This window comes from Piliocolobus tephrosceles, chromosome 7 (assembly GCF_002776525.5).
Source record: "Piliocolobus tephrosceles isolate RC106 chromosome 7, ASM277652v3, whole genome shotgun sequence".
Classification (NCBI taxonomy): Eukaryota; Metazoa; Chordata; class Mammalia; order Primates; family Cercopithecidae; genus Piliocolobus; species Piliocolobus tephrosceles.
The window spans coordinates 144,634,709-144,655,674 of record NC_045440.1 but is presented as its reverse complement, the minus strand read 5'-3'; the positions used below and the strand labels follow the sequence as shown (position 1 = coordinate 144,655,674).

Below are 20,966 nucleotides of genomic sequence, written 5' to 3'. Positions count from 1 at the left end.
AGAGTGCAGTGGCCGGATCTCAGCTCACTGCAAGCTCCGCCTCCTGGGTTTATGCCATTCTCCTGCCTCAGCCTCCCGAGTAGCTGGGACTACAGGCGCCTGCCACCTCACCCGGCTAGTTTTTTGTATTTTTTAGTAGAGACGGGGTTTCACCAGGTTAGCCAGGATGGTCTCAATCTCCTGACCTCGTGATCCGCCCTTCTCGGCCTCCCAAAGTGCTGGGATTACAGGCTTGAGCCACCATGCCCGGCCTTACTTTTATTTCTTAAATTCTATCTGTCACATGAGCTGGATTATTTAGAAGACTCTGGGCCTTTCGGTCATCGTCCTGGTTGTCACTGTTAGTTGTGTGGGATTTTGTTTTCCTTTTATGGTGAAGTTTGAGTCTGTGGGTTTTTATTTTCAGTTGCCAGTTGTCCCGTGATCTCAGCTAAATGTGCCTATAATGATGGCCGCACTTGGCGGGATGCGCTTCCCTTTTCATCTCATCTTTGCAGGGAGCTTGAGGATAGGCTCCTGGCCACAAGGAGGGCTGCCTACTCTTTTCTGTCTGACGTGGAGATTCGGGCTGTCCGCTGTCCATGCGAAGGCCACCACACACTCCCTTGTCTTGTCCCTGTATGCACCATGACCTCACGGCGGCCATCTCTGTCCCGGCAGGAATGGCCCTGCCCCCCTTCTGCCTGGCCAGGGTGGGACCTGAGTCCTTGATTCCACACAGCCACCTCCTCTTCTGAAGGTGCTCTAGAGCAGAAGCAGTGGTCCTTCCTAGTGCTGCGGGGACTGCTGGGCTCCCAGGCCTGGGAGGAAAGGCTTGGAGGTGGCACAGGAGGCGGTGGAGGTGCCCAGACTGCTGGCTGGCTGTAAAGGGAGAGAGAGCCCACCTGTCCCCAGAGGGCCCTGTCAGCACCATCCCGTGAGCAGGTCCTGCCCCACAGAGCCAGCCCACCAGCGGTTCCCAGACCCTCACCCAAAAGGGAAGCTGTTTTTCTTTTTCTTTTTTGTTTCTTTGACTGTGTTGTAAAGGATGCAAAGGAACTATTTTTAAAATATAAATTCTTTCTTTTTTCTTTCTTTTTTTTTTTGAGATGGTATCTCGCTCTGTCGCCCAAACCGGAGTGCAGTGGCCGGATCTCAGCTCACTGCAAGCTCCGCCTCCCGGGTTTACACCATTCTCCTGCCTCAGCCTCCCGAGTAGCTGGGACTACAGGCGCCCGCCACCTCGCCCGGCTAGTTTTTTGTATTTTTTAGTAGAGACAGGGTTTCACCGGGTTAGCCAGGATGGTCTCAATCTCCTGACCTCGTGATCCGCCCGTCTCGGCCTCCCAAAGTGCTGGGATTACAGGCTTGAGCCACCGCACCCGGCCAAATTCTACTTTCTCAAATGGACAGTGCCTTCACCAAGTTCAGAGCTGAGAAGTTACCATAGGGCAGACTGCGAGATCTCCGTCCACTCCCATCTCCAGGCTCCCATCTCCCTTCTCCAAAGGCAGCAGCATCCCCAGCTTCTACACAGTCGCACCCCAGGCAAGCGTCCTTGGACCTCGCCACTGTGCCCAGAGCAGCTCTTGGAGAACAACAGTGCAGATCAAGCCCCTGGTTCTGCGTCCACCACGTTGCCCATGAACCGTCTGTCGCCCTCCTTGGCTGTGCTGCTCCTCTGCCTGCCCGCAGAGCCGCTGCTCACCGCAGCCTGGCCTGTTTGTGACACTGTGTGTGTTGTGCACTACATTTCTACACCATCTATTGAATGATGCGCTTCTGGAGGAGACTTTTACAGATATGTACATTCTTAGCCCCAGGCTCAGAGTCCCTCAGAGTAAAGGAGTTGAGAACACACACACCCACTCACCGGTGCCCGTAGGCCCGCAGCACCACCCCGAAGCGGGGAGAAGGGGAGGGTGTGAAGTGACCCCGATGTTAGTTGAGACCCAGGAAGATACTCCCTGTCCCATGGATCTGGGCGGCTGCCCTCGCAGGATGGTCTGGAGGGCAGAGGAGGGCTCTGGGAAGCATCCTGCAGGCCCCACTCTGCACATCCATGGTTGTCTCCACTGCAGCACGGCAGGCGATGCGTGTGGCATCTCAGAGCTGGGATCCAATCACAGTGTCGGGCAGCCAGTTTCTCATTTTACTTATTTATTTTTGAGACAGGGTCTCGCTCTGTCGCCCAGGCTGGAGTGCGGTTGTGTGATCATGGCTCACTACAGCCTCGACCTACCAGGCTCAAGCAATCTCAAGCGATCCTTTCACCTCAACCTCCCCGAGTGCTGGGACGACAGGCACTGTCCCCACCACTGGGCCAAAAGGCATGTTGTGGAACCAGGCCACTCCGGAGCCCTTTGGGAGCCAGCCCCCAGTCTCTGAGTCACGCTCAGTTCCGTCGGAGCACCCTTCCCGCTGGGGGGTGTTGTTCCCGTGTAGCCGTTTTCCCTCGGGAAGGAGAAGTCCAGTCTCCCGTCCTGTTGATTGTTTTCTTCTTGGTTCAGGAAGTATACTCAAGGGAAAAGGAAAATCATGTAAAAGACAAAAGGGGCGTTCTTTGTTGCAGTCTCAGTTTGACTCATGATTTAGAACTGGATTAACGTGAGAGCCTGACTTCTCTCCACTCGACGAAGATCGTGAGCAATAGGGCATCCGAGAATGAAGAAGTGACGTCTGCAGATTTATTTGTGGGGGAAGTCAGGTTTATTCTTGTCCGTCTCATTCAGGAGGCTGGGCGTGATGACTAAAGCTATGCTCACTTTATATCTGTCCATTTGTTTAAAACACCAGACTTTCCATTCTTCATTGTCGTTCCATGTGAATCGAGATTCCTAGGATACGGTTTGTTGTAGCTTGAAGCTCGCCTTTTCTTCCTCTGGGAAAAGTCTACTCTTTAAAAGCCTGCCTCACACAAAACACTGGAAGTTTAAAAAAATACATGAAGTGCTGGTCGCTTCCCTCCACTCCCTGGGTTGTGTGGGGCCCTGACCATTTGATGCCGGGTGTTGGTGGGAGCAGGTGTGCAGAGATGAGTAGGCCTCAGCCCCACACTGAGTCACCTGCAGAGGCCATGCCCTCCAGAGCCCAGTCTCATGAGCCAAGCCCTTCTTAGGAACTCAGGATGTTGCCTCTAAAACTGGGAGCCTTCTTATGCAACTGATGATAGCTTAGTGTTGAAATCCACCTGAAAACACATCTTTGGCAAGAATTGAGAGACATTCCTGCTGTGTTCAGGTGAAAATGCACCTCATGATGCTATGTGCATGCGTGTGTGTGTGCGTGCATGTGTGTGTGTGCTTTGCTCCTGCACCCTCCTGGAGTAAGCACTTTGCTAAGCAGGTGACTTAGCAGTCGGTTACTTTCTTCCTGCAGGACGTATCTAACTGGGCAACTGTGTGAAACTTGGAAGCTGAGTTGTGTTGCAATTTCCTTGCCTGGGAGGTTGGCAAGTATTTTAATCGTGCACTTTTGCAGTTCAGATACACTCGACCTTTCTAGAAGTTCCTGTGTGTGTGATGACACTCTGAAAGGGGTTCAGTAAGCCTATTTTGTTTTGTCTGAAAACACCCAGTGGCCCAGGGGTGTCTGCAAGTAGCACACTCTTGGTTTGTTTTCCGATTTTGAAAAACCACACTCAGCACCTAGCTAACCCTAAACAGTTTCCTTTCGGGCAGAAATAATTCCTAAGGGGCATGTTTGCCCCAGTCACGTGGGTCACCCAGCAGGGCTTTGTCACAGCAAGCATCTGGGGACTAGAGTGGACCCTGCAGAAATTCACCGCATGGCCCAGGCAGCAGCCCTGGCTCATAGCATCCGGGTGGTTGAGATTTTCTCTATCATGCTTCTGGTCTGATGGTTCTTTCCTCCCCATACTAACTCGGATGAGCTGGGAACTGCTGTTGAGGAACCTGGGGAGACTTTGCTAGAAGAGTACTTTGCACTGGGGTTTCCCAGGCGTCCTTCATAGCACCTCCCACAGTCTGGGCTCTCATGGGGCTGCGTGTCTGCAGCTCCTCAGGGCAGGGCAGCCTGCTCTGCCCCTGCCGACCTCCTGGCAGCTATACTGTGGGTGCAGGCACCCCACGTCTAGTATCATGCCTGGTATTGGGGAGGATGCTAAATATACTCAAGGGCTCTTCGAAGTTACAAAGTGAGCAGTGTCTCTGTGGGGAGAGGGTGGTGGATGTTGGATGAGGCTGGAGAGCTTGGTGCCTGCTGCCCTCCAGGGGCCAGGGGGAGATGCGGTGGTGGGGGAGACTGTGAATGGCCATAGCTGGATAGACTCAGTGAAAAGCTGTGTGATTCCACTCCTAGGAGGGCCCTAGAAGTGTCAGATTCATAGAGACAGAAAGCAGAATGGTGGAGGCTGGAGGAGGAAAGAGTGCATGTTTCGTGGGGACAGAGTTTCAGTTTGGGAAGATGACATCGCTCTGGGGTGAGAGGTGGTGATGGTTGCACAGCAATCTAAGGGTACTTGCTGCCCCTGAGCTGTGCACTTAGTGATTAAAAAGGTAAATTCGATGTTGTGTGTATTTGATCACAATTAAAATGTGAAAAAATTGGACGACTTTACAAAGCTAAAAATTGAATTTCCTGCTGACTGGAGGCTTAAAGCTTGATGGTGACGCAGGCCCAGGCTTGGAGCTGCGACTGCCCACTCCAGTCCAGTGGGAGAGGGTTTGGAGACTTGGGCAGGTGTCTGCTGCCCTGGAGTCCTAGGCATCCATGGTGCAGCACAGGTGGCCCGTGGCCAACTAGCTGCACACCAGAGGAAGAACCACGTATGTGGGCTGGACAGCATTCCGGAGATCTTGACCAAAATAGTTGAAAAACTTCTTGTGCAAGGATGTTTTGTTTAGGCTGGAAGCCTGGATTTCCTTGCATTTCAGATCATTGTATTTTTTAAACAATAAAATGTCAACTATGGTAATTTTTCCCAAAGAGTTACACGCCTATTATTCTTTCATCAAGTACTTACGGAGCACCTACCTGCTAGGTGCTGGGCATCGTGCCCAGGGCTGGAGGTGAAACGGGCAGCCTGAGGCCTCCAGCTCACTTGGAGACATGAGCACGTGACCTGGCGCTCCCAGTTCGGTGAGGTGAGAAGCGTGCTGAGAGGAGACACTGGCCTGCTGTGCACTCGCTCCAGGGATCGTGGAGCGCCACGTCCGGGAAGGCGTGGAGGGCGGCAGTGAGGGACACCGTGTGGCTTTGGGGTGAGGGTTGTAATTTTTGCCCTGGAGGCCCTCCAGCTGTGGAGGAGAAATATTAGGAAGGACAGTTAAAATACGAGGCATTACCTGCTCGTTTCTAAAGGTAAGCATGGAGTACAGGGGAACAAGGCCGACGAACACCCAGTGCCGTGCAGACAGAGGGGCTGGAAGCCAGGGGGCACTGTCTCCAAGTTGCAGGGGTCAGTAGGGGTCAGTGAAGTAAGGGTGGCCCTGGGCACAGTCTGGGCTGTGGTGTAGTGGGGAGACCATGGCATTGATGGAAATGGTGACTAGTCTCGCATGGCAGAAGTGTGTGAGCTCGGTGCAGAGTGGTGTGACAGGCAGGGAAGGACCACATCACAGGAGGCCTTACATGCCACTCCAGGAAGGTGATTTACAGAGAAACCTGAGCAATTCTGCCCTTTTTCAATATTGTGCATATGAGCAGTGGTAAAGTAACAGTTTTTAAATCCTTTATAGTAAGCAGTATATCATATTTTGGCAATTTCCAAACTTACTAGATCACTGTAATTTTCAAAGTCTTAGAACATGAACCATAGACATTTGAATTAAGACAAAAAAATCAATTATTTCTGCAGAAAAATAATCATTTAACAAAAACCAAAAGGCAATTAAATATTAACAAAACATCACAAATATGTTCGAACCGATAGGACTAGATACCAGCTAGCTCAGGGACCGACGGAGGTTCATGTTGATCTGTGGGGCCATGTGTTAGTGCTGCCTGTGGCCAGCCCTCTGCACCCTCATCCACTGGGCACTGCCCAGTGACTCTCTGAGGAAGGGTGCACTGTTCTCAAAGGAATTACTCCATAAATGTTTAATATTTCCCTTAAACATGTATCAAAATAAAGTACGGAAATACGTGGGCTTTTTGTGAAAGGAAGTTTTAGAATAAATACGGTAGTTACTTTGCCCCCTAAAAGCAATTAGTATGCAATGTGTCCACCAGCAGGATGCTTCCCAGATGATGGTCATTTTGTCATTTAAAAAAACGGACTATTTAGATCTTACAGAAGATAAGTACACGTGTGATTGTGTGAGTAGTAAGTTAATAGGATTTGTCTCTGGGTGCAGAATAGGTTGTTTGCCCCCCTTTTAAAGTGAAGCATGGACTTGGATGTGCAGACATATTTTCTAGCTTATACACGATTTGGGAACATCACAGAAACATTAAATGTTGAATTGGAAGTAACTGTTAGACACTTGATACCAGAGGATTTAGGTGTAGATGTGTTACACAATGGAAGACTTCGGGGAAACGGAGTTTGAGTTCCAGTGTGAGGGCGGTCAGGGCTGGGTGAGCGGGAAAGTCTGGGGACAGCTTTCTCTGGATGCCCGCATGTTGAGTTAAATATGGCTTGGGAAGCCAGTGCCTGGACTTTCGTGTGAGGGACGAAAGTCATCAGGGACAGTCGGCACTGCAGGCTCTACTCAGGCAGGGGAGAATTCAGGCACTGACTGTAATGTTTTTGTTTTTGAGACAGAGTCTCACCCTGTCACCCAGGCTGGAGTGCAGTGGCACGATCTTGGCTCACTGTAACCTCCACCTCCCGGGTTCAAACGATTCTCCTACCTCAGCCTTCTGAGTAACCAGGATTACAGGCACACACCACCACACCCGGCTAATTTTTTATCTTTTCAGCAGAGATGGGATTTCACCATGTTGGCCAGGCTGGTCTCGAACTCCTGACCTCAGGTGATCTGCCCACCTCAGCCTCCCAAAGTGCTGAGATTATAGGCATGAGCCACCACGCCCAGCCAACTCTAATGTTTTGCACATTTAAATCTAGTTGTTTATTTAACTTTTTGAACATGCACACGCTTACATTTTTCATTTGAGAACGTGACTAATGAGAATTGCTGCCCATGTTTTGATGGCGAGGTTTCTTTTGTTTTTGACCTAGTAGCAGTTTTGTGTAATGCCTGCCCCTCTCTTCCTCTTTCGTAAACCCGGGACCTGAGACCTAAGCTCTGAAACGCTTCCCGGTTCTCTGCCAAGCCCAAGGCCAGCCTGGCTCCCTGTGGCTTTTTGTTTTCTTCGGATAATTCACCAGTTCTTATAAGCTTACTTTACATTATAATCGTTGTTAGAATCGTTCACAGAGGGTCTTTGGTCCTTCATATTCTTCAGAATACGAATACGTCCTCCTGGTCACTGTTACCCTTGCTAGACCGTGACAGCCGAGCGTGGTTTAACTGCAGCCGCACCGAAAGTGCACTCGGTGGACACACCCGCTGTGCCCTGGGTTGAAGTGCCCCTCACGGTAACCTGACGCTCATGATTTATAAATGGAGCCGCCTGTGTGTCTCATGCATTTAAATTGCTTCACCTGCATGAAGAAGCAGGCGGCATTTGAGCAGTCAGTGGTGTTGCCTGTTGGTTTCATATCACCTGGTTTTCAGCACTGCTGCTGCTGTGGATCAGGGACTTCAGAGTGTAACAACCCTGGACAAGCCTTAACAAGCCCAGCCATGGCTCCTGTGGGTAGAGAGCTGAGCGTGGTCACCTGCATCTTCACTAGGAGATGAAGCAACAAACTCAGTGCTGGGAAGTCAGTTTCGGTTTGCAGAGTGCCTGCTGAGAACCTGTGAGGTAGCGGGCGCTTTTCTGTCCTCAGGGAAGGCAGACCAGCGCAGGGACACACATTTAAACAGCCAGTATCATGGTCACCAAGGGGGAAGGCCATTCCAGGCCGGGGAGCAAAAGCTCACAGTGACGCAGTGCGGGGAGGTCGAGTCCTGCTGGAGCCCAGCTGTGCTGGGAGGAGGGGCCGGAGCGGAGTGTGGAGGTGAGCTGCATCCAGCTTTCCTGTGCCAGTGCAAGACCTCTCCGAGGCCTGTTGTCATCAGCGTAGTTATCAGGGAGGTCATCTCAGGCCACCACCACAGCCATGGCAGGGTCTAAGGGCACTCTCTTGGCTGCACACAGGAGATTATCCCAGGGCAGGCAGTCTGCATCAGGACCTGGGGTAGATTCAAGCTGGCAAGTTATACTCCCTGTCCACCTCTGGACCCTTTGCTGGTGCACACAGAGTTCTGTTGGGGAAGCCAGGCCACCCAAGACCCTGTTTGGGTAGAAAGATGCTAAATCTAGTAACTAGAAAGGGAAATGTCAAAATGGGATAGCAAATAGGGTTCAAATCGCCAGCCACGAGCAGGGAACAAACATGGATGCCCCTCTTCAACACTGGCCGGGGAGCCCACCCCACACCTTTCGGTCCTGGGAAGAGCCTAGGCTAGGCCCACGAGGAGGTGTCTCTCTGTCTCTAGAAACCAGGGCTCCAAAGGGAAAGTTGACCTCCTTGAGGTCCTGACGGCGAATGGAGAATCTGAACTGGAGCCATCCTTTCCTTCAAACCAGGCTGCCTTCCACCAGCACCATCAGGCTAGTGCTGAGGTTTCCGAGGGACGAGATGTGAATTAGGCCTCAGTGGACATAGAGAAGTCCCCACTCCCTCAGGTGAGCGATGCAGGCCCCAATGTTGGCGATGATTCACTAATGGTTTATGCCAACAGCGAGCTGTTCAGGATGACTCAGTTCTCATAAAAGCCTAGTGATGGTGTTTACAGATTTCTGCAGATCAGGAAACGGACACTCAACAGAGCTAGTAGATGGTGGAGCTGGGATTCAGACTCAGAATCAGCCTCCACTCAACCATGGTGCCATAGTGCCGGCCTCTGAAGGCCAGCTCAGCCCAGAATCAGGCCCAGCCACAGACCCACTCGACCTGCCTAGCCAAGGCCCCACGCCAGGGGAAAGAGCAGAGCAAAACGGGTGCCACACGCCACAGCCATTTCCCAGGGGCATGCCATCTTGGGCAGAAGTGTCATAAAGGGAGATATTGTTCAAGGGTTTTTTATTTCATTTTATTATTTATTTGTTTGTTTATTGTGAGACAGCCTATGTTGCCCAGATTGGAGTGCAGTGGCGCACTCCTGGCTCACTGCAACCTCTGCCTCCCGGGTTCGAGTGATGCTTGTGTCTCAGTCTCCCAAGTAGCTGGGATTACAGGCGTCTGCCACCGTGCCTGGCTAATTGTTTTCTGTTTTTACTGCAGATGGCGTTCTACCGTGTTGGCCAGGCTGGTCTCGAACTCCTGGCCTCAAGTGATCTTCCTCAGCCTCCTAAAGTGCTGAGATTACAGGTGTGAGCCACCGCACCTGGCTGGTTTTTTTGGTTTTTGTTTTTGTTTAATTTTTAAATACCCAAGATCTTTATTGATAAACCGTAATAATAACCATCAGTAAGAATTCATTTTTTCCTTAATTTCCAAAAGCTTGCTAGTTTTAACTTAATAGCATTCTCAAACCACTTCTAAATCAGTGTGTGGCAGGAGGCAGGGTATAATGAACGAATGTCTACAGCCCAACTGTGTGCTGGAACCAGCTCGTACTGGCTCCTGAGAGCCAACTTAAATTTTCAAAAACTTTGTGGGCTGATCGTTAAACACATGCATTGTGAAAGTTACGTGCTTACAGTTGATTTAGGTTAGCAGAGTTAACGCGCACTTAGCACTTCCTAATGCCCGACTCCCTTTCGCCTTGGTGTGTCTGCCTGCCGTACCTGTAGGGCACAGGTGCCTCTCAGCACTGCCTGCTGCTCCTCTCGACTCCCGTTCAGTGACGTCACCTCAGCAGCTTGAGATTGGGCGGGGTGGTAGTGTCTGCACCACGGACAGTGGCAGCCACCGAAAGGAGACGCCAGTCCAGCCCAAGCTGTTCGTGAGGGGCTTACCTGGGAGCCACCGAGTGTGTGTGTTCACCTTGCAGCTCCTGAGCGCTCACCTGGGAGCCGTTGAGGGCGTGTGTTCACCTTGCAGCGGCAGCATTCCCTGTCTTCACGTGAGGCCATTGCGTGATCATTCCCTGCTTGGGCATTTGGGGTGTTTCTGGCCATTCGTTATAATCAAAGCTATAAACAGCAGTGTATAAGGGTGGCAGTTGGGTTTCCCCTGTGTCCCTAATTCAAACCATAAAGCCTTATAGCTGAAGGGAACATTTGCTGTCATCTGATCCAAGCCTTGGATGTGAACCAGCCCATGGCCAAAGCATGGTGTGCAGAGCAGTGGGGCTGGCGTGTGATGGATTGTTGAGATTCCACGGCCCCATGTGTGGGAGTCTGAGGTGGGTTCCCCCACTCAGTCCCTAGTATCTGTATGAGCTTGGGCAGATGATATAATCCATTGGAGGCTCAGCTTCACCCCTGAAGACCCCTTCTGTAGGCTGGCTGCAGAGGTGAGATGCAGAGCCTGAGTCGGGCACTTGGCATAGGGCCTGGCCCCACTGGAATGTGCTGTTTCTGCCATTTTAACTGGGCCTGGGCAGTGCTATGTGACCTGGAGCCTTGATGACCTGGGCACTACTTTCCAGTGCCTGTGGAGAGAGGAGAACCTTGGTAAAGAACGGAACTGGGGTCTCCTGATCTTGGGCCATTTGCCCTCACCAAGCGCTGTTGAGAGGTGGCCGGCACTTAGTGTCGCAGTGTACTGGGCCTTCCACACTCGGACCAGTCTCATGTGGCAGTAACTTCCTCTGGGAAGGACCATGGCTGAGGTCCTGAGTGGAATGTGAGCCTGGTGTTTTCTAGAAGGGGAGGTGGGGTGGGGTGGGCGGCTGGAGTCTGGTATGGAGAGGGAAGCAGCCTGGCATGAGCTGCCCAGCCAGTGGGTAGGGTAGGGTCTTGCGGGCTGCAGGCAGGAGGGTGGACTCTGAGGGCACCCAATGTAAGCAGTGGGTTTTTAGGTGGTCACTCTGGCTGCAGGTGGTGGGTGGGTTTGTAGAGGATGAGGGAGGAAACAGGGGTCAGTTGGAAGCCTGCTGTGCTCATAAAACTCTGCTCCTAAGAGTGCAGCTCTTTTAAGGGCACTAAGCAGTTATTGAGTGTCAGGTAAGGGGGAAGGTCGAGTGCTTCAGGCAGAGGCAGCGGTGTCTGCGAAGGTCCCATGGGCGGGAGGAGCTGATAGGAGACAAGTGTATGATGGGGATGTATGGCTGAGGAGGCAGCGGCACCTGGTGCCAGATGGGCTGTGGGGCAGGTGGTGTTGGCGCCCTGGGTCCTGCCAGCATGAATGGTGGGTGACAGAGCCTATCCTCTGAGATAGGGGATCCCAGAGGAGGTCTAGATATGAAGTGACAGATCAAGAGATGGGTTTGGGATGTATTGAATTAGAACTTTACTTTCTCTCCTCTGTGGCCTGGAGTAGCTGTTGGCTTCTGGAACTGATGAGGCAGCCGAGGGTATGGCCAGCTTTGACCCCTAAGCTTAGCGAGGGCTGCAGGACATGGACTGCATTTTGGGCTCTTCAGGAAGCTTCTGGAATCTCAAACCAAAGGCCATATGGTTGCTTATACAGCTACGATAACATCATTGTGTCATCACAAAGATGTTTGCTTATTGCGACATCTGTTTGAAAGAGCCGTGAAGATGGGTGGCTGTGCTGATAGGGCAGAGAGCAGCCCGTGTTCTAGCTGCGGGGGGTGCGAGCCCGATGAGGTAAAGACAGGTGCCCACAAGTTGGACACAGGGGTCGGCTCTGAGACAGTACAGCAGCTGCAGAATGTTCCTTCTGGCTTTCTGGAGCATCAGTGTCCTGCTTGAGTCTGGCCGGGGGCCTCTAGCCAGGCTGTTGAGGCACCCATCCTTGTTGTTGAAGAGGAGAAACAGTGGCCCCCTGGGAGTTGCTGGGGGACACTTGGCACAGGGCTGCAGGGACAGCATCATCGCCCTGGAAACCAAGTCCAGCCTCAGGGCTGTCCCATCCAAAGACCCTTCGGAGTCCACTGAGGTCAAATTAATGGAGTCTTCAGAAAGGTTAGAATGCTCGATTTCAAAACGGCTGCCTCCACCCAAATCACCCCATCTAAAGCTTGCAGTGAGCCACAGCCTCTCGGGCACCCGACAGCTCCACTCCACACAGCTCTCCCCTCGGGGCCCTGCCTCACCCTCTAGAAATGAGGCGCTGGGTCCTGGCTTTCAAGTTTTAATTCCTCTCCTATGAAAGGCCAAAGCCCAGGAACTTACCGTCTCCTGCCCCTTCACCGCCAGATTCCCCCGCAGGGCTCGGGGAGCATAGCTGGCACTCTGGGTGGGCCATGGGTGTTGGAGTGGGGAGGCAGCACATGTGAGAACGCTCAAGATGTTGCTGTCCCCTCCACCCTAAATGACGGCCCGTTTGCAGTAGGCTCAGAAAAAGCACCTGATCTTGCCCTTCTTTTCACCCCCTCCCGGCCTTCCTGTGGCTCTAGTGGTTCTGGAACATTCCTTGCAGCTGTGGGGCCCTTGCCAGCACAGAGCCTCAGTGCCAGGGGACCCAGTGCCAGTGGCCCTTCCCCTCTTGCAAGCAGGTGGCCTGAGCCCTGGGGGTGCGGCTCCCCCGGCCCGGTGTCTTTCCTGGCTGGGGCCCTTCAGAAGTGGCTCCCGACGGGTTCCTTGACTTAAATTCATCAGAGGTCACTCAAGGATGCTAAGCCTTTCCCATGCAGGACTTGTGTTCACGAGTTTCACGGCACTGTGGCATTTGGTCCCAGCACAAAAGCATATCTCTATGTGGAAGCTTTGTCCATTGAAAGAAAGGATGCAAGTTCCTGTTCCCATTGCGGATCTTTTGTTAAACATTTATAGGCGACTTTCCCACTCCCTGGCACACCCCCCCGCCCCCGCCAGCCTCCCCCCACCAGAAAGTCCCAGTTGATCACACACGGCACTGTGAACAGGAGCCGCCACACGTGACCCGAGTGTCGCCCGTGACCTCACACAGCCCGCGGCCGAGCGGTGACACAGTGAGTATTTCCTGTGAACAGGGAACCTTCCTGGTCCCACCATTGTTGTTCAGCTTTTCCCTGGGAAAAAAACAAAACTTATTTACTGGGCCTAGCGTTGTGTTTGTGTGGAGCCGGGCTGGGAAATGCCCCATCGGAGGCGTCCCAGTGGCAGCCCCCTGCCGCGAACCGGGGAGACCGAGTTCTCACCACCGGGGACGGCGGAGCAGGATCCGTGAGGCAGGCAGGTGGCAGCTGTGCCCTCCCAGGGCCGCCTTGAAGATATGATGAAAAATGTTTATTTTTCTTGCCAAGACGCTTAAAACAAAGGGAGCTGTCCCCTGTTACTCGGGACCACTCACTCCTGCAGCCCGGCTCTGTGGGCACCCGGCGGGCGTCCGGTGGCCATGCTGCCTTAGGTGCTAGGGACTGAGATGGAGCTGCTGACTTCCTATTGGCTTGAGCTTTCCTTGTAGTCTGGAATTGAAATTGACTTTTAGGCCGACTGGGGAGGGAAGAATGAGACACAGACGCTGCTGGCCCCGTCCCAGCCCCCTGGCCTATCTCTCCATCCTCAGCCTGACCTGCTGGTGGTCCCTGTGGCCTTCACCCCATGACCACTCCCGAGGGAAGCCGCCTGCGACCCTGGCAATGCTGCTGCCCTGTGTACCCCAGTCATGGGTCTCCTGCTCTGGCCAGATTCTGGGTTTCTCCAGCGGGGACAGGCCAGCACCTGGGGTGGTGCCAAGCCCACCGAGAGGTTCAGCAGCGACAGCTGTCGTTGGGTGTAGATGCTTGGTGCCAAGGTGCGCCACCCCTTCCAGGGAAAGCGCACAGGGCGGGGCACCTTGTGCACCAGCATTGAGAGCGCCCCAGCAGGAGGCCCCATGTGGTTCTCACAGCACTGAGCACCGTGGGTGGGAGGCACAGGCGGTGGTGCCACGGTGGGCTCTGCCTTTCTACTGGTCCCCTTAGAATGTGCCAAGTGCCAGTCGCGACATGCAGACTTGGGCTTGTCTAAGCAGAAAGGAAGAAAGGAAGTCTCGCAGTGTCTTGTTGAGGATTGGAACACGGCCCCTGACACCACAGGGTGTAAAGTTAAAATCACGATGTCAGGCCACGAGGAACAGTCAAAGGCTTCTAGGCATAGTCCGTGACAGCTGTGTGGTTTGAGGGGCCACCCTGGGTCCCAAGGCAGGCCAGCCAGGTGTAGGGGTGAGTTAGTGGGGGTCAGAGAGAGGCGTGGGGAGGCCTGACCTAGGGCTGGGGGCTGGCAACACAGGAGAGACCGGGGCCAGGGCTGCACAGGGGCCAGGGCAGCTGTGGGGGCTATAGGAGTCAGAGCTGAGGGCATAGGGAGGAGGCTTGCCCATGGAGGAAGACCTGGGGCCAGGTCCCACCAGGCTCTGGAGGGGCCTGTGGGGCAAGGGTGGAGAAACGGCCTCTGCAGGAGGACTGGGAGCCGAGGGCCCGGCCTGGGCCCAGCGGTTCCCCCAGTGCCCTGTCTCTTGTCTTCTGGGGTGAGAAGCCTCCCTTGTGGGGACGGCTGCCTGGTCCAGGACTGCTCGGACCCAGCATCTTCCTGTCTCCCAGGGCTGGCAGCACGAAGGCAGGACAGGCCTGTGCACGCAGCACCTCCTCTAGGTTGGGTGGGCTGGGTCGCACCTGCAGCTCTTCCCCGCCCTCCTGACACCCAGCCAGCGCTCGGGGCAGAAACCAAGTAGGAAGGTGATAACTGGAAGAGGGAATGCCTGGGTTTCTCACTTGGCACCGCTTTTAACCCGACTGTTGGCCTTTGTTGATGCAACACAGGGTGGCTAAAACTTGGATGGATAACTTCGCTCTGCCTTTCTTGAAGAACCCACTGGCAGAGTTAGGGCGGGGTTAGGAGATGGGGCGGAATTTCAAACCCTCGTGTTAAATAAAACCATGGACACTCTCAGAGGAATGTAACAGTGTAGTAGTCTATGACACATCAGTCACAGTGGATACGACTAGGATACAACTCAGTGTTATTAGACATTTTTTTTAAAAAAGAAAAGGCGACCCTTGCTGGAGGATGGCAGCTGTGGAGGCTGACCCGCGATGTTGCACATCGCACTGGTCAGAGGGGTGTGTGTAACTGCGCCCAAGAACAGAAAACACGCTCAGAATGGAGAGCAGGGAGTCCCAGCAGAGAAACGGTAGCTACGGAAATAGAGCCAAGTGGAAATTCTAGGTCTGAAAAATAAAGTATCAAAATAGAAAATGAACCAGATAGGGTTAACAGCAGATTGGAGAGGACAGAAGAGTCAGTGGACTTAATGATTCGTCAATAGAAATGATCATACGGAGATCAAAGCTTGAAAAAAGAGATGAAGAATGCTCCAGGAAACAGAGGGACGATCTCAAAGGTCTGTCTGTCATGGGAACCTCAAAAGAAAGGAATTAGAGAATGGAACGTAAAATCTTTGCAGGGGCAGGTACAATGGCTCATGCCTGCCAGCTCTTCAGGAGGCCGAGGTGGGCAGATTGCTTGAGCTCAGAAGTTTGATACCAGCCTGGCCAACATGGCAAAACCCTGTCTCTACAAAAAATACAAAATTTAGTCGCCAGGTGTGGTGCACACCTGTACCCAGCTACTCGAGAGGCCGAGGCACAAGAATTGCTTGAATCCAGGAGGCTGGAGGTTGCAGGGAGCCAAGATTGCACCATGGCACTCCAGCCTGGGTAACAGAGCAAGACTCTGTCTCAAAAAAACAACAAAAACAAAAACAAAAAAAACACAAAAACAAAAACAAAAAAAACTCCGCAGCTTTGAAGTAAGACATAACGGAATGTTTTCTAAACTTGGTGAAATGTATAAATCTACAAATTCATAAAGCTCCAGAAAGCCCAGCCAGGATGTGTGCACAGAAATCCGCATCTAGGCTCGTCATTGTCAAACTGCGGAAAAGCAGCAGTAAAGAGAATCTTTAAAGCAGCCAGAGGAAAAGAGATCATTACATCCAAGAGGACACTCACGGGAATCACCACAGCCGCCCTGCCAGAAACTGCGGGGTTCAGAACACAGTGGATCACATCTTCAGAGATCTGGGCTGGGAGGAATTAACCCGGAATTCTGTGTGCAGCAGAAATATTCTTCAAGAATAAAAGTGTAATAAGGAGAGTTCAGACAGCATCCAAGAGCATTTGTCGTCAGCAGAGCCCCTCCTATTAGAAATGCTTAAAAAAACACACACACACAAACTACAGAAAATCCTTCAGGCTTAAGAGAAGGGCTATCAGATGAAAAGTCAGAGTTTTCAGAAAGGAAAGAGGACGGCTGGAAATGGTGAAGTGGTTTGGTTGGGGTCAGCTAGCATCCCAGCCCTCTGTGGGCCACAGGTCCCATCTGGTGCCAGACTGGGGTGAGTGGTGCGGAGAGAGGAGTGAGCAGCTACGGCCCTCTGGGGGCGCCGTCTCTTGGGAGCACATGTGGGCGGCTGAGGTGGCTTCAGTGCTGTGTGGAAAATGCAGGACTTGGCGTGCCCAGGGTGGGCAGGGGCCTCCTGGGTGGATGGCTCTCAAAGAGTTTGAAAAGTGACAGCAGGAGGGTTTCCCAGGCAGGGAGGTGAGAACCAGCGTGCTGCTGGAGGAGACAGAGCCCTTCTGGGAGCCCAATCCAGAGGAGCCAGGGCCGCACACGGGCCCCGCAGCTCTGCAAGGGGCTGCCTGGCACGGGTTTGCTGACATATTGGTACAATCTGCATGTGGTGGGAGTAATAACCGCCTCCCATTCTTTCTGAAGTTTTGAGTGTTGCGCCCTCTGCGTAGTTTTGATAAAGAGACTTTTCTGGGAAACAGGCTTCCTGATGGATAATTATTAACAAGGGCAGGGACTCGGCTCCAGTGAAGCTGAGGAACCCGGGTCTGCCATGTAAACTCTCACCCATCCAGCAGACATGCTCCACAGACTTCTCGCTTCCTGAAACACCAGTCCTTTCTGCTGACTTCAAGTAGGAATAAAATTCACCCTTCCTGAAGTTGTGTGCAGTGCAAAGGTCAAAGCAAACACCTTAAATTCTTGGCCGAATGCATATTTTAGTGGACACATTAGCAATAATTTTAAAAGGTGCTTCCCTCCTCCTCTGAAAATGATTTCCCCCTCCCACACAAGCTTATTTTTCTTGCTAGTTCAACACAATATTCTCAATGGAGTTCGGCAGTGTAAAATGTTAACCCGATGAACCGCTGGCGTGCCCAGCACCTTTATTTTGTGAGGAAGCGTTTTACTGACATACAGCATGGGGAGAGGGCACAGATCCCAAGTCCCCTGCGGGATGAATTGGCACCACGTGATTGGAGCGTGGGACTCCCATCCGGATCAAGAACAGACACCCGGCCCCGAAGCCCACCCCACTTCAGCCACTGCCCCCTGCCAAGGGCAACCGGCACCCGAGTTCTCACAGTGGAGAGTCCTTTCCACGCCTTTGGATGTCACACGACAGGCGTCAGAGGTGCGTGGTCATCTGTGTGGCGCTTCGCTTAGCACTGCGAGTGGGCTCGTGTGCACGGCTGCACGAGGCGGCTGCTCGTTCCCCTGCTGTGTGGTGCTTGTGACTGTTGACATTGTGTGCCCACCTGGTTGGCGATGGACACGCAGGTTTCTGTGATAGGGAGGCAGCGTGTAAACTCAGGGACAGAGTTTGAAATCAGTAACCCAGGGCTGAAATCCTAGCTGTGTGACCTGGGGTAGATTACCTAACCTCTCTGAGCTTCAGTTTCCCTGTCTACAATAGGCACAGTATTTCCTACCTCCCTGGATGGTCAGGAAGGAGAATGTGAGCGTGATAGGTGCCATCTGCAACCCTTTGGCTCCAGCTGGACACACTTAGGGTGCATCCCCCACCCCCACTCGGTAGCCACACAGAACAGCCTTTTGCCGGCTGTGGGGCCCCTCTGCAGGACCCTCTGTGGTACATTTTCAGCCATTGAGGTCCAGAAGTCGTGGGCCCTTCCTGCCTCTGTGAAGCTGCAGTCACCGTCCTGCTCTTGTAGACCATCTGGTGTCAAGGGACAGTGGCCCTGTGCCTGCCACCCTCAAAGGGGCCTTCAGCAGCCCCGAGGCCCTGGTTGGCACCAGCAGCGTGGAGGGGCTCTCAGCCCTGTGTCCAGCCCCGGGCGGGGCGCCCTCCATGTGCCTGCACAGTCAGTGTGTGCTGCCCCTTAGGCTGGGGCCTGTGCAGGTGGGGCCCACTGACCCTCCAAGGCCTGGGTGCTTTTCTCTGGCCACCTGATGCTTATAGTTGGGGCCGGGTTGATTTCAGATCATCTGGCTTTGCAGAAAAAGGAAAGTCTACTCCGTGGAGACAACCTGAGCGGGGGGTGTGCGCATGCGTGCATGTACACGGAGGCACCTGCCTGTCGCGGGGCTCCCAGGCAGACTGTGGCAGAGCCCGGCCAGTGCCTGCGTGTGCGACGGCCCTCGTGTCCCTTGCAGGCCTTCCGGAGCAGTACTACAGCCTCACCTGGTTCCTGAGCCCCATCCTTGGCCTCATCTTCACACCTCTCATTGGGTCTGCGAGTGACCGGTGCACCCTGAGCTGGGGCCGCCGGCGGCCTTTCATCCTCGCCCTCTGCGTTGGTGTCCTCTTTGGCGTTGCACTTTTCCTTAACGGCTCTGCCATCGGTAAGTTTCTCGGCCACACCTGGCGTCCTCACAACACAGACGAGGGCCTGGCCCTGGGTAGCTCCATTCAGTAAAAGCTGAATGGTGTTGAATATTCAGGCTGACCCTCTGTGGGCCTGGCTGGGCTGCCGGGGCCGCCCTGGCGGTAATCACCCGTGGTAGCGCTGAAGCCGGCCCCATGTGGGAAAGCTGGAGGAACCTGTTCACAGGGAAACGCTTCCTGTTGTGATCATTTGTTTTTAATGCGTATCTGACACCACGTCCTGTTTCCAGCATTCTTTCAGAAATTATCTTTTCTTTTTTTGTTCTCCTTTTCTTCGACTTGGTGTTAAAATGTCCAGAACCTGGTTTGATGTTTGTGTTTTGCCGCCTTGGTTGTTGTTTCCTTTTGAATTAAAGCAACTCTGTGTGGGAAAATAGTTTTTGCCTTGAGGGCACCCAGCAAAACTGTTAAAAACATTTTTCTGGCAACAGTTTTTTGAGACAGAGGAGCTTAATCTGTCTTCTGAACTAGAGGAACTTGCCCCGGGTCTGCGCTGATGCAGAGGGAGCTGAGGAAGTTGAGCGGCAGGAGGAGAGGCCCTGGGACACTTCTCAGAGCCCGAGTGGTCACTGGTCGTGGGGTGGGCTTTGTCGCCAACAGGCGATGCCTCTGATTGTGTGCAGGGGTGCGGCTGCCCTGGCGCCTGCTGGGCGCGGAGCTGCCAGCCCCCTGCCTGTCTGTGTCCCTCAGGAGCAGTCCTCCCCTCCCCACCATGTCCGAGATGCGGGGGGAACAACGTGGCTTCCCAGGACTGTGTCCTTGGGGGTAGTCCTGCCCGAATGTGACCCAGAGGCAGCCAGCTTGGGAGCCTCAGCCCCTCTGCCTCGGAGCCATCGCCTGCCCATGGTCTGAGGAGGCCAGCGAGGACCACCTGGGCAGAAAGCCCTTCTCCCGCGCCTCCCGAGACGGGCCAGGTGTATCTGCGTTCAGGCTAATCACAGCACCTTGGGCCTGGGTCCCAGGCCCTGGCCCGCAATCCTCTCATCTTGTCAGGAGGGCACTGCTTGTCTGCCTGATGGGAAGTGGAGACCCAAGTTGAGCCTCAGCCATCACCATTGATCTGGATTCAGGGGCAGACTCCCCTGAGGCAGGAGGGACATGTGTGGGGACAGCTGCTTTTGAGTGCCGGCAGCCCACTGCAGGAGGACTCGTAGGTGAGGCGAGGCCACTGGCACCTTTCTCTGCAGAGCCACGTCTCCTGAACCCAGGCTGCCCTGAGAGTTTGCATGCAAAGCCCCAGAGTTTGGGGCGTCGTTTCCTTTCAGGACTAGATCAGGCCCAGCAAGACCCCCTGCGCCTGGCTTGCCAAGTCTTGTCAGTGTCCCCTGTGGGTTGTCTGTGGCGTGAGCACTTTTCCCCATGGGCGTCTGCTCTACCATGTGTGGCCTTCTTAGCAACACTGAATTCATGCTTCCAGCACAGCAGCTGTCCTCTGATGGCCAGGGTCGAAAGCTCCATTCTAACCCTTTCTGTTTGAAAAAATGTCAAGGGCAAGTAAACCCTTGGAGGTGCGGTAAACAGCTAACCGAATGGGGAGAAAAACCCTGGAACCCACAGAAGTGTGTAAAACAAAGCCCAGCTCCTTTCCGCGCCTGTGTGCCTAAGAGCCTCTCTCTCTCGCGCAGGAAGGCTGGCGTGGTTTTGTGGCCGTGCCCCTTCCGCGTGCCCCTTCCATGTGGCTGTTTGCTCTCAGGCCCACCCTGGCCAGTGCTTGAGCACCTGACTGCCCTTCCGTGTGCTCTGCACAGGTCTGGCCCTCGGCGATGTCCCCAGCCGGCAGCCCATCGGCATCGTGCTCACGGTGCTGGGGGTGGTGATCCTGGACTTCAGTGCCGATGCCACTGAGGGGCCCATCCGCGCCTATCTGCTGGACGTGGTGGACAGTGAGGAGCAGGACATGGCCCTCAACATCCACGCCTTCTCTGCCGGTAACGCCCCTGCACCCAGCCAGTGTGGCTGGGGTCCAACGTGCCTAGACCTGGTGTGGGGAGGGGACGGGAGCCTGTGTTGTCAGCACTGCCTCATCAGGCTGCATGGAGGGTTGAAGCACAGTGGGCAGGGTCTTAGGACTGGAAGATAACCAGGGGCAGCCCCTCCTGACCACTGAGCACAGTAAGGCCGAAGCACTGAGGAGCCTCAAGGGGCAGGAGGCCAGGCCTGCAGGGAGTGATGCGCATGCTTGCACAGTGAACCTCCCGGGCCTGCCCTGACGTCGCCCTCCAGCAGGGCGGTGCTCCCACCCAAGGTGAACGTGGCCGGCTCCTCCAGCAGGGCGGTGCTCCCACCCAAGGTG

The 20,966-nt window shown here is 53.9% G+C and overlaps 1 protein-coding gene across 4 annotated transcripts in view; it reads left to right on the top strand.

Moving 5' to 3' along the window:
• SLC45A4 (solute carrier family 45 member 4) overlaps nt 1–20,966 on the top strand; it is a 97,958-nt gene that overhangs the window by 64,539 nt on the left and 12,453 nt on the right. For 3 of the 4 annotated variants that reach the window (XM_023228102.2, XM_023228104.1, XM_023228103.1), the window contains exons 3-4: nt 18,442–18,630; nt 20,422–20,601. In XM_023228102.2, the coding sequence (XP_023083870.1) occupies nt 18,442–18,630; nt 20,422–20,601 (369 nt within the window). Of the gene's footprint in view, nt 1–15,652; nt 17,459–18,441; nt 18,631–20,421; nt 20,602–20,966 lie in introns of those variants that run through there. The other variant, XM_023228101.3, reaches the window with a different exon arrangement.